Raw genomic sequence first — 12,439 nt, forward strand, 5'->3', positions numbered from 1 at the left:
ACCCTGCACACAACGAGACTGAGTGTGAAGCAGGGGAGCCTGGTACAATTCCCGGTGTCAGCTCCTGGTGACATATGTTAGGTCAATTTATCTCCCTGTGCCTCCGGCACCAAATACATAGAGTGTAAGCTCTGCAGGACAGCGACCATGTCTGTAATAATCCTATGTGCTGCGTACCGCGCTCTATACTGTAATTGTGACGCTCTTTGCGTCCCATCGGGAGAAAAGCGCTATATGAAATAAAGTTATTATTATATCACATTGCCAAGAAAGACACAGCGTTAGGAAATCAAGTAACGCACATGACACAGCTCTGATTGCCACCTCAGGCACAAAACAGACAGAAAATGATAATGAGACGCGCACACATTGATACTTCTCACTGTAATCTGTGAGTGCCGTTATTGTAGTTCCCTCAGGTAGAGATGGGAAATTTGGGGGCGGCAGATTGGGATCCTTAGGGGATCGGCCGGTTCCTTTTGGTCCGCGGATCAATTCCAAAAAGGGCGATGCGCGTTTTTCAGATTTTTAAAAATTATTATTACCAATACACTCCGCAGCCCCAGGACAGATTTGCAGAATCTAATCCGCGGATTCAGCAATTGGCGGATTTTTAAGAATCCGCGCAGATTAAAACCGCCCAGATCCATTCGCGGATTTTACACCGCGTAACGGATTTTGGGAAGAAAAATGCAGATTGGTCCATCTCTACATTCAGGTTCTGTGAACATATAGATTTGTTTTGGAGCATTGCACCATCTTCAGCTCCGAGCGGTACCACGTTTATCAGAACACGTTTCTACCCTCCTGGCTCTGATGGTTCATAGTTGAGGCGTGTCAATTTCCCCCCCCCAACTTCTTTAACACATATAATCTGTCTGTAAATTGTAGTGTGCGGTATACATTTTCGGTATTATATTACTGCAGTAATATTACTTTCACTGCCATTTCTCTTACTTCAATACTAGGGTTCTCCGGGGTTCGGCATTCCTGGGCAGCAAGGGGCAAAGGGCGAGCCCGGGGAACGGGTAAGTTACTGTTCTGTTTGTATCAGACATTATATATTAATGGGAAATATCAGCCCTGAAGTGTACAGATTACTACAACCATTGTGATATATATTGTCAGCAATGACATCAGGAATCCAATGCTCCTTCCAGACACAGGAAGAAGAAGTGGGTTCTCATGCATGGTCTACTCCATGGGGTTGCCCAATCTCATCATATAGTCTGCACGTGTGTGAATTCCTTCCTTGCAACAATGTTATATAATAGTACATAATAGTCCACAACTCCATTCTAGCTGTTGCTATTCTTAACCCCTCTGCTGCCAAGAGAAGCCAACAACGCACTGTCCGTTATTCGCCTCGCCCAAGAAGTAGGGAGAAAGGAAACGTATTGCCAGCATCTGTCACTTCTTTTGGAGGGCTTTGCTCAGCCAGTAATGCACGTTATGTCTGTATGTATCTGTAGGGTTCTTTCACTACCTTATAGGCTCCATAAGCAAATTGAAAACGCTGAACAAGATAAGGCGCATGGAGAGTGTTTGCAGAGGCTGTTGCATGCTACAAATATAAATATGAATGTGTACATCTATTTGGGGGTCTCCGTGGTTTAACGTCAGTGAAACCATTCATCACGTGGAACCAATGTTACACGGTCAGCAATGGGCAAAGCAAGTTATTAATTCTGATGTTTTAATAGTGTTGTTTTTTTTTTTATTAGGGGAATGTTGGCCTCGCGGGAAAGCCTGGACCAAAGGTAATTCTGTTTCAATGGTGTTTCAGCTTTAGCCACACATAGGCACAAATATACTAAGCAGTGTTCTGCCAGTGGGCTGTGCCAGAAGGTGTCTAATAACAGAAGACTGCTAAGTAAATATGGGCTGTAATGCAGTGGGCAAATATTAAAAAACAAAATAACTATGTGTGTATGAGGTGTGTGCGGGCTTGTATATATGAGTGAGGGCGGTGTGTGTGTCTGCTGTGTGTGGTGTGTTGGTGAGGTTGGTGTGGTGTGTGGGTGGGGTGTGTGTGTGTGGGTTGGTGAGGTGGGGTGTGTGTGGTATGTGTGTTGGTGAGGTGGGCAGGCTGTGTGTGGTGTGTGTTGACGGGGTCGGTGTGGGTGGGGTGTGTGTGTGGTGTGTGTTGATGAGGTGGGTAGGGTATGTGTGTGTGGGGGGGGTGTGGGTCGGGTGTGTGTGTCTTGTGCGTGTGGTGGTGAGGTGAGTAGTGTGTGTGGGTGAGATGGGTAAGGTGTGTTGGTGAGGTGGGTGTGTGTTGGTGAGGTGGGTGTGTGTTGGTGAGGTGGGAAGGTTGTGTGTGTTGGTGAGGTGGGGGGTGTGTGTGTGTGTTGGTGAGGTGGGTAGGGTGTGTGTGTGTTAGTGAGGTGGGTGGGGTGTGTGTAGGTAGGGTGTGTGTGTTGATGAGGTTGTTGGGTGTATACAGAGGCTTGCAACCACAGAACCTGAAAGATCTTTGGGGAGGCTTTTATCCTGCAGTGGATTGACAAGGCTGCTACTGCTACTACTGATGATATAGATATACAGTATACATAAGAGATCTCCAACATGATAATAATACCCACACTGGACACAATAGTTGAAAATAACAAGGTGATTTATTCATCCATACAAACCCTGTGTTACGCCGGTGCTGCCCGCAGACCAGACCCGTCCCCTGAGCTGAAGGGGGAAGTGGTAATACACGCACCCGCAGAAAAGGGAGTGTGTCGGGAGTGTGGTATGAAGCGTTGCCAGGCCAGGTGTAGTAAGGTAGACAATACTTGCCGGTACCGGTTGTAGAGATAGAGTGATGAATGCCTTGCCGAGGTCAGGGAGTGGAGAGTGGAGATAGGTCGTAATCCAAGCTGTGTTCAAGGGGTTACCAGAGTGAGCGTTGTCCAAGGAGTGCCGAGATCGAGAGCCAGAGGGGGTAGTCGTACAAGCCGCATCAGAACCTGTGAAAACACTGAGAGAATCCAGAAGTACTTCCATACAGAGACCATGTCAAGCAAAGACTGAGAGCAGAGAGGAGCTAGATAAAGCAGGAAGGTCCAATTAGGAACGGAGGCGGGACAGGAAGAGCTACGGGGAGACACTGCAGATTGGTGCAGGCATAACAGGCCAGGTAAGTCTTGTTGGTAACCTGAGTATGCCCGTGCAGTGTGCGGGGGCGGAGCCTGAGGTCCGGGGGACGGGAAGAAGAGTGTGCAGACTGAGCGTGCTCCATAACTCGTGTACGCGCGTGAACCGAGCCAGTGGATGGTGCAGGTGTGCGTGCAGGAGGGCGTGGGCGCGCGCGGCGCTGTACAGAGGAATCGCCGAGGGGAGTGATCCCGCGACGGCGGCAGGGGCGGGGAGCCGTGGAGGCCGGTAAGGCAGGATTGTTTTGTGTGTCCAGGGGCTCCCTGCGGGGAGGGAGTGCTCTGTGTGAGGAGCGTGGAGAACGCCGATTCCTGACACCCTGGTATCCTGATGTTTTGGTCAATTTGGGGACCTGGTTATTTTCAACTATTGTGTCCAGTGCTGGTATTTATATCTTCTTGGGGATTATCTCTTCTATTCATTTGATTTGTACTGTTCACCGTATGGCCCCTAGGACTGTTAGTCAATGAGCGTGCAGCTCTTCCTACAAAAAATGTAGCTCCATAGACAGTGTGCTACGTTCTCCCTGCAGGGGGGTCCATACTTCCGGAATGGAATGTGTTTTTGTTGCCTTTTTCACCCACCATAACTTATAATGTGTATATATATATATATTTTATATATACTAGCTGATATACCCGGCGTTGCCCGGGATGTAAATCCGTAATAGGTACAGTAGTATTATGTATAAATAGGGGAACAATATGATGACTATTTGGTGGAAAGGTTGTATAATAATGTTGAAACGAAACATGGAAGAAAATGTAATACGATGTTGTTGTTTAAAAATAGTTTATTGTAAACACACCACAGTACAATGTATATTTTGGTGACATAAATAATGTAAAATGTGAGGTGTGTGTCCCGCTAGGGTGTGAGTGGGTGTGAGGCGGCGGGTGGGTGTTCAGTACGGGTGGCGAGTGGGTAGTGAGTGGTGGCTGTGGGTGGGTGTCCCGCGATGGTGTGAGCAGGTGTGAGGCGACGGGTGGGTGTTCAGTACGGGTGGCGGGTGGGTAGTGAGTGCTGGCTGTGGGTGGGGGTCCCGCTAGGTGGCGGGTGTCTGGTGAGTGCGGGCGGCGGCTGGTCAGTGATGTCGGTGCGTAGGGGTGTGAGTGTGGCGGGTGGGTGGGAGGCGGGAGGCAGCGGGTGGGTGTTGAGTGGGTGTGATGGCTGGTCAGTGATGTCGGTGTGTAGGGGCGGGAGGTGGCAGGCGTGTGTCGGGAGGGTGAGAGGCGGCGGGTGGGTGTCGAGTGGGTGAGAGGTGGCAGGTGTCTGTTGAGTGCGGGTGGCGGCTGTAGGACACAGGGGTGTGAGGCGGCGGGTGGGTGAAAGGCCGAGGCGGGAGATGGGAGGTGGCGTGAGGGGATGGCAGGGGCGGGGGTGAGAGGAAGGCAGGCAGGGGGTGAGGGGGGGTGTCACTGTGTGTGTCAGTGTGTGTGTGTGTGTGTGTGTGTGTGTGTGTGTGTGTGTGTGTGTGTGTGTGTGTGTGTGTGTGTGTGTGTGTGTGTGTGTGTCAGTGTATGTGTCAGTCACTGTGTGTGTTGGGAGGGGTCAAAAACAGAGCTGGGGGGGGTCAAAAATGGAGCTGGGGGGGAAGGGGGGTGTCACTGTGTGAGTCACTGTGTGTGTGTGTCAGTGTGTGTGTGTCTGTCACTGTGTGTGTCTGTCACTGTGTGTGTCTGTCACTGTGTGTTGGGGGGGGGTCAAAAACTGAGCTGGGGGGCAAAAACGGAGCTGCTAGTGGGGGGGGGCAAAAACTCACAGTCTCAGTTAAGCCTCCCCCCAGCAGCAACAGCCGACACCACAACCACCAGTGAGCATTTCCTCACCTCAGGCAGCAGCAGCAGTATGCCTGGGGGTTGGGGAGCCCTGGGTATGAGCGCACCGGCCAATGAGAGCCTTGGGGGCCAGGACACACGGGGGGTGGGGGAGACACACCGGCCAATGAGAGCCGTGGGAGGGCAGACGGACCAATCAAATGGTCTACAGAGACTCACAACCAAGATTTTCAGAATTATATATATATATATATATATATATATATATAGATATATTTTATATATCTATATATATATATAGATATATAAACATACGATACCGTTTGAGGCACGAGATCAGGAGACAGCACTCTGGTAAGTTTGATCACAAGTTTTTGTATTGAAAAAGACACATAAAACGATGTTTCGGTCCCACAGTGGGACCTTTCTCAAGGTGGTGCACCACCTTGAGAAAGGTCCCACTGGGGGACCGAAACGACGGTTTATGTGTCTTTTTCAATACAAAAACTTGTGATCAAACTTACCAGAGTGCTGTCTCCTGATCCCGTGCCTCAAACGGTATCGTATGGTTTATTATTGCTTTATGGGACAAGCACCCAATTTTTTCTACTTGCAAGTGGAGTGCCGGCTGTTTCTTTGGATTATATATATATATTTAACATTTATCGTTTATTTATAGAGCAACTGAAAAAATGTATTGTGCAGTTTGAGCCCTATGTTGTTCCTCGCTGCAAAACGTTATTTAAAAAAAAATGCAGTTTGGCCCATTTTGCAGTTTATAGTTTATGAGCTAAGTGTTTGAGGGCTTAGCTGCCTCTGTGTTTTTGGAAAACTCTAAAAGGATGTCTGAGCAGGACGTCTGATTTCTGAACCTTCCTTGTCCAGGGAGAGCCTGGTGACCTAGGGGAGAAAGGCGAGGTTGGGAAAAATGGCCTCGCCGGGCAGATCGGCCTACGCGGGAAGGAGGGCGAGCGAGGGGAGAAAGGAGAAGACGGGACACCGGTAAGAGGAGGACGCAGAGCCAACTCACAGTGATGGCGCCTCGTTTTAAGAACTCAGATTTCACCATTCAGTCTCCTCTTAAACTTCCAGGGTGAAGGAGGAATTCCAGGCAAGAATGGGGAAAGAGGTCCCAGGGTAAGAGATCAGTCTGCTGGTTCTGACATGACAATGGTTACATTGTAACAGAGGTGGATAAAACTGACCGCCACATGTGTATGGGCTGATACAAAACACTATAACAGATCTTGGGTTCCTGTGCATCTCCAAAGGGGTCCCTGCAATATTCAGGTCATTTGAAAATTGTTCCAAATACAGAAGAATTAACAATGCATTCAATCTCAGACGCGCTATTAGAGAGGGTTGGGGTTCCTTACAATGCATCTGATCTCGGATGCGCTATTAGAGAGGGTTGGGGTTCCTTACAATGCATCTGATCTCAGACGCGCTATTGGAGAGGGTTGGGGTTCCTCTGAATTTTACAATATAAGTATAGGTTTCCTTAGCCAAAAAAGGTTGGAAACCATTCGTTTAAACACTAAAGTCACCCTAAAACATTTGTATATTTTTGCCAGGGTCTTACAGGAGCAAGGGGTAATGCAGGAGAAAAGGGGGACATGGGAGACCCTGGCGAGTCCGGAAGGAATGTGAGTATTGCAGTTACAAGCACAGACTTACCTTCCCATATCTCCCAGACTCATTATCAACCACTGCGTTTTATCCTCCCTAGGGGAGCCCGGGGCTCGCTGGCGGTAAAGGTGACCGCGGTGACACTGTGAGTTACACACTAATGTTTTTGTGCTGTTTTTAGTATCTGTCTAGAGCAGGGGTGCTAAACTGCATATTCAGAATATCCCTGCTTCAGCACAGGTGACTCAATTACTGAACCACTGATTGAGCCACCTATGCTGAAGCAGGGATGTCCTGAAAACCTAACCTGCTGGGGTCTGTCGAGGACTGGAGTTGAGCACCCCATGTCTACATTACAAGGTCTTTGGGGTATAAACTGTAAGGTAATGTACAATGTGAGCAATGCATCAGATAACACGTGTCTCGTGATACGTCATGAAACGTGTGCGCTAAGTTGAATGAAGACGGGGAAGTGGAATACATGGTGTTATTCTTTAGATATATTAAAGGAAAGAGACAAATTAAGTGAATAATTTTCTCGATCATATTACTTAACCATTGAAATGATCAATGTATACATAGATTTATATTGAATAGCAGTTTGACTATATTATCTTATGTTCATCTTTTAGGGACCACAAGGCCCTGTGGGACCTCCAGGAAAATCAGTAAGTCTGTTTTTTTCCCAATTATAATCACTTAACTCTTCATCACTCTTTCTCTTAATGCTTCCCCCACCCCTCCCCTCCCTCTTCCCAGTATCCCCTATTAAATATGGTATGAAGCTGAGTCCTTACCCTGCATCTGATCTCAGAGGCGCTATTAGAGAGGGTTGGGGTCCCTTACCCTGCATCTGATCTCAGACACACTATTAGAGAGGGTTGGGGTTCCATACAATGCATCTGATCTCAGAGGCGCTATTAAGAGGGTTGGGGTTCCTTACAAGGCATCTGATCTCAGACACGCTATTAGAGAGGGTTGGGGTTCCTTACAATGCATCTGATCTCACACGCACTATTAGAGAGGGTTGGGGTTCCTTACAATGCATCTGATCTCACACGCACTATTAGAGGGGGCTGGGGTTCCTTACAATGCATCTGATCTCAGACACACTATCAGAGAGGGTTGGGGTTCCTTACAATGCATCTGATCTCAGACGCGCTATTAGAGAGGGTTGGGGTTCCTTACAATGCATCTGATCTCAGACGTGCTATTAGAGAGGGTTGGGGTTCCATACAATGCATCTGATCTCATACGCACTATTAGAGGGGGATGGGGTTCCTTACAAGGCATCTGATCTCAGACACGCTATTAGAGAGGGTTGGGGTTCCTTACAATGCATCTGATCTCAGACAGGCTATTAGAGAGGGTTGGGGTTTCTTACAATGCATCTGATCTCAGACGTGCTATTAGAGAGGGTTGGGGTTCCTTACCCTGCATTTGATCTCAGACACGCTATTAGAGAGGGTAGGGGTTCCTTACAATGCATCTGATCTCAGACGCGCTATTAGAGAGGGTTGGGGTTCCTTACAATGCATCTGATCTCAGACGCGCTATTAGAGAGGGTTGGGGTTCCTTACAATGCATTTGATCTCAGATGTGCTATTAGAGAGGGTTGGGGTTCCTTACAATGCATCTGATCTCAGACGCGCTATTAGAGAGGACTGGGGTTCCTTACAATGCATCTGATCTCAGACGCACTATTAGAGGGGGATGGGGTTCCTTACAAGGCATCTGATCTCAGACACGCTATTAGAGAGGGTTGGGGTTCCTTACAATGCATCTGATCTCAGACAGGCTATTAGAGAGGGTTGGGGTTTCTTACAATGCATCTGATCTCAGACGTGCTATTAGAGAGGGTTGGGGTTCCTTACCCTGCATTTGATCTCAGACACGCTATTAGAGAGGGTAGGGGTTCCTTACAATGCATCTGATCTCAGACGCGCTATTAGAGAGGGTTGGGGTTCCTTACAATGCATCTGATCTCAGATGCGCTATTAGAGAGGGTTGGGGTTCCTTACAATGCATTTGATCTCAGATGTGCTATTAGAGAGGGTTGGGGTTCCTTACAATGCATCTGATCTCAGACGCGCTATTAGAGAGGACTGGGGTTCCTTACAATGCATCTGATCTCAGACGTGCTATTAGAGAGGGTTGGGGTTCCTTACAATGCATTTGATCTCAGAGGCGCTATTAGAGGGTTGGGGTTCCGTACAATGCATCTGATCTCAGGTGCGCTGTTAGAGGGTTGGGGTTCCTTACAATGCATCTGATCTCAGGTGCACTGTTAGAGAAGGTTGGGGTTCCTCAGAATTTTACAATATAATTATAGGGGTCCTTAGCCAAAAAAGATTGGAAACCACTGGTTTAAACATGCATTACGTTCCATTCAAGTGATGCATATTCTGATTTTTTTAAATCTTTATTTAGGCTGCTGCGGAGTCTACCATTACTGGAGTAAAAGGAGAAAAGGTCGGAGCAAAGAGTTTTGTTAATACACCAGTTTACTGTCATACTGCCAACTGGTATAGAGCCGAATTCTATGAGTTAAATAAATCACAGAGAAAATGTGTATTCTCATCTAGTGGAGCCAATTCGATTTATTTTGTTTTTTTGTTGCATGGAATTATTTTATCTTTGTCTAAATGTTACAATATAATAATATAAGATATAACCATCTTGCCATTTAGTCTAAAAACCATAGAACTGATCAATGACAGACATAGATTGTGTTGCACAAGAGATCGGGAAACTGAAGTCCCGTTTGCACATTCCTGGATCTCCATTTCTAGGAGTGACCAAATCAGTTTCTAAAAACATACAGCTTCTGTGTATGACTTCCACGGACCTCATCACTTTATTTAATGATACAGTATGTTGCTGACCAGTGAAATGTAACTAGTAATATCTTACTTTGCAAGAGAATCCATCAACAGTCTGTATTTTATTTCGTATGACCACAGCACCTTTTCCCCTATATTGGCAGGTAGTGCAATTCATGGCGCCATGTTGGTCCTGGCGAAAACTAGATTCTTTGGCTCAGATCCACAAAAGGGTGATAAGCTTTGGCATGCCTTTACTCCCATTTAAATGACTGGGAGTAAAGGCATGCTAAAACTTAGCACCCTTTTCTGGATCTGGAACATTGTAGGTGGTGATACGGTACCTTTTGGTGGCCCAAAATTCAAATTCTTCCTAGATGAAATTGTAGTGTGTAGAGCTTTGCAAACCTCATGTGTTTCTTAACAGGACACTTGAAGAAGAAACTATGAGGTTTGCAAAGCTCTGCACAATACAATGTTTGATTTGAAGAAGTCTCAAAAGTATCACCACCTACAATGAACCTACATCGTCATCAACGTTTTACCTCCTTTCCTCCCTAGAGTGGCTTACAGGGCACGGAATGATATAGCATTATACATTTGTCCCAATATGAACTGACATAGTCATCCCCCCGTCATCAAAATTTAGCACTGATCACATGTGACTAAAGACCTTCATTGGATGGAAGTTTCATATCACATTAACGATTCCTCGGGGTTATTCATCAAAGTGCTAAAGTGCCAATTAAGACACTATCCCACAGAAACTCCCATTGACTTCAATGAATCCCCCTTAGTATCGGTATGGTTCTTTTTTGTGCTACAGACAGCGCTGTATAGAAAATAATCAACGATAGTAATGTGCTGACTGGTCATTATATTTAGGGTGACGATGGTGACCCTGGAGAGCATGGAATGAAAGGACTAAGGGGTGAAGCTGGTTTAAATGGTGTCCCAGGAGAGCGGGTACGTACTGGATACATAGCACTGAAACATTGTATCTCAGAGAAGGACCTGTGCTACAATATGTCTGATCTTTGTGGCTCATTCCCAGGATTGGTCCATGTCATATGATCAGTAAATATGCCTTACATATTCATTTACAGGTAAATCACCACCTGTGTATTTGCATAATTCGCCAGTCTCGCTTTGGGGAGTAAATGATACATCCGACATCATTTAATATATCTATCCTGTGAATTATTAGGATAAAGCACATTTTCTAGTAAGACACAGCGGCAAAATGGTTTAAGACATAAACCATTAACGTTTGACACTGGGAGACAGAGGAAAAGGGATTTCTGCATTAAAAACACATTTTTTTTCACAACTGTCATGTAAAATATTCTTCATACAGATGTTAATCAAGTTTATTTCCCTGCAGGGATTGGAAGGATTGAGGGGGCTTCCTGGATCTCGTGTAAGTGGCCACTAGCATTTACAAACCTTTAGTTATTAATTATGATAATTGTTGGCAACAACTCGACCTCGTTTGCTTACGTGGTTGCCTAACGCACAAAGGATTCCTGGATTTAAGAAGTGCAAAGTGAAGCAGAGAATTAAAAATAGCATTGAGGATAGAGGAGTTTGCTTTGTCGTCCGATCTGGAGATGTATAATTACAATTCCCTTATTATGACGCTATTATTATTTTTAGATTGATGGAGTGGCAACATATTGTGCGGTGCAAGAGAAAATAAATGGTTAGCATAATATGTTGAGCGGCCTCACCGATTGGGGCTTTAATATCACTGTAAATGATTTCACATGCGTCGTTATTTTTTGATGAATAACCAATTTTCGTATTTATGAATACTTTACAACACGATTATTGGTATCTTAAATACTTTATTGTACAATGTATACAATTGTACATTATTTCTAACGCGATCCGTTTATAACGCGATGTGATTCTTCTTTGGACCCCAAGCACAGCGTTATAAGGGGGTTAAGCTATATATTGAGTCGTATTAAACCGCTATATACTATTGTGTACCTGGAATGCAAATGATAGAGATCTTATGTGTGTGTCTTACTCTACATACATTGTTGTTTTTGTTTATATGCTATAGCCCTGTGCACCGACATACCTATTATAATATAATATACGCTATAGCGGTTTAGGATTGAGCGGATAGTCACCGACAGTGGATTCATTAACATAATATTCCCAAGTTTACGGATATATTAGGTAAGGAGGTCCCCCCTGCTCAGAAGAGCTTGCACTCTAGAAGGGCTATTCTATCTGGGGACTGGGGTCATGGTGGCAGTAGTGGGATGTGTAAGGATATCAGAAATACGTCTGCAGGGGTGGCGAGAGTCATGTTGTGACAAGTTGCCCGTGTTTCTGCTCTGCAGGGTGACGCTGGAGATCGTGGTACCCCGGGTGAAAAGGTAAGCAAGCCGTATATATTATTATTATTGATTATGTGTAAAGCACCAACATATTTCGCAGCGCGGTCCAATGGGGGGGACAGAGTGACATCAATTACATAAACTGAATGACATAGAAATAATGACAAACAAGCGTCAACAGATACAGAAGGTTATGGGGGCCCTGCTCAAAAGAGCTTACAATCTAGAGAGAATAAGGGTCAATGCTGAAACAAAAGGTAAAGTGGCTGCTCATAGTGGGATGGAGTATGCCTCAGGTATGGTCACATACTCCCATTGTCTCACTATTTCCAAGTGCCGTTGGCACAGGCTCACTCAGCCGATCGGTATGCCGCTGTTCATGTGGGTACAGTGCTGATTTTGGAGAAGCTTTGAACGTGGTTGAGGAGAAATCTTTGACCTCCCTGATTATGGACATAGGGCATAAAATATTGATGAGCACTTTCCTACATGGGCCAGAGTGGAAGGATTAACATTCCAAACGCCTGTGATTGCTGTAACCGTGATCACACGCTGGAGGCAGACTCTGGGCAGCTCTGTGACACTAGGCAGTTAGGCACTTAAAGGATTAGGAGCAAGTATTGGTCATCAGTCATTATCATTTTTGGAATGCCTCAATAATTATGAATACAGCGAACTGGACTGTAGATTTTGCACAACACCGGATATATCT

At 45.8% G+C, this 12,439-nt stretch overlaps 1 protein-coding gene across 1 annotated transcript in view; it reads left to right on the forward strand.

Annotated features, from left to right (window-relative positions):
* Positions 1-12,439, forward strand: part of COL7A1 (collagen type VII alpha 1 chain) — a 120,221-nt gene that overhangs the window by 64,222 nt on the left and 43,560 nt on the right. The window contains exons 52-62 of the mRNA XM_075574536.1: positions 969-1,028; positions 1,725-1,760; positions 5,808-5,924; positions 6,015-6,059; positions 6,497-6,568; positions 6,652-6,696; positions 7,184-7,219; positions 8,982-9,023; positions 10,259-10,339; positions 10,758-10,793; positions 11,731-11,766. Coding sequence (XP_075430651.1) covers positions 969-1,028; positions 1,725-1,760; positions 5,808-5,924; positions 6,015-6,059; positions 6,497-6,568; positions 6,652-6,696; positions 7,184-7,219; positions 8,982-9,023; positions 10,259-10,339; positions 10,758-10,793; positions 11,731-11,766 — 606 coding nt within the window. The remainder of the gene's footprint in view (positions 1-968; positions 1,029-1,724; positions 1,761-5,807; positions 5,925-6,014; positions 6,060-6,496; positions 6,569-6,651; positions 6,697-7,183; positions 7,220-8,981; positions 9,024-10,258; positions 10,340-10,757; positions 10,794-11,730; positions 11,767-12,439) is intronic.

This window comes from Ascaphus truei, chromosome 17 (genome assembly GCF_040206685.1).
Source record: "Ascaphus truei isolate aAscTru1 chromosome 17, aAscTru1.hap1, whole genome shotgun sequence".
Classification (NCBI taxonomy): Eukaryota; Metazoa; Chordata; class Amphibia; order Anura; family Ascaphidae; genus Ascaphus; species Ascaphus truei.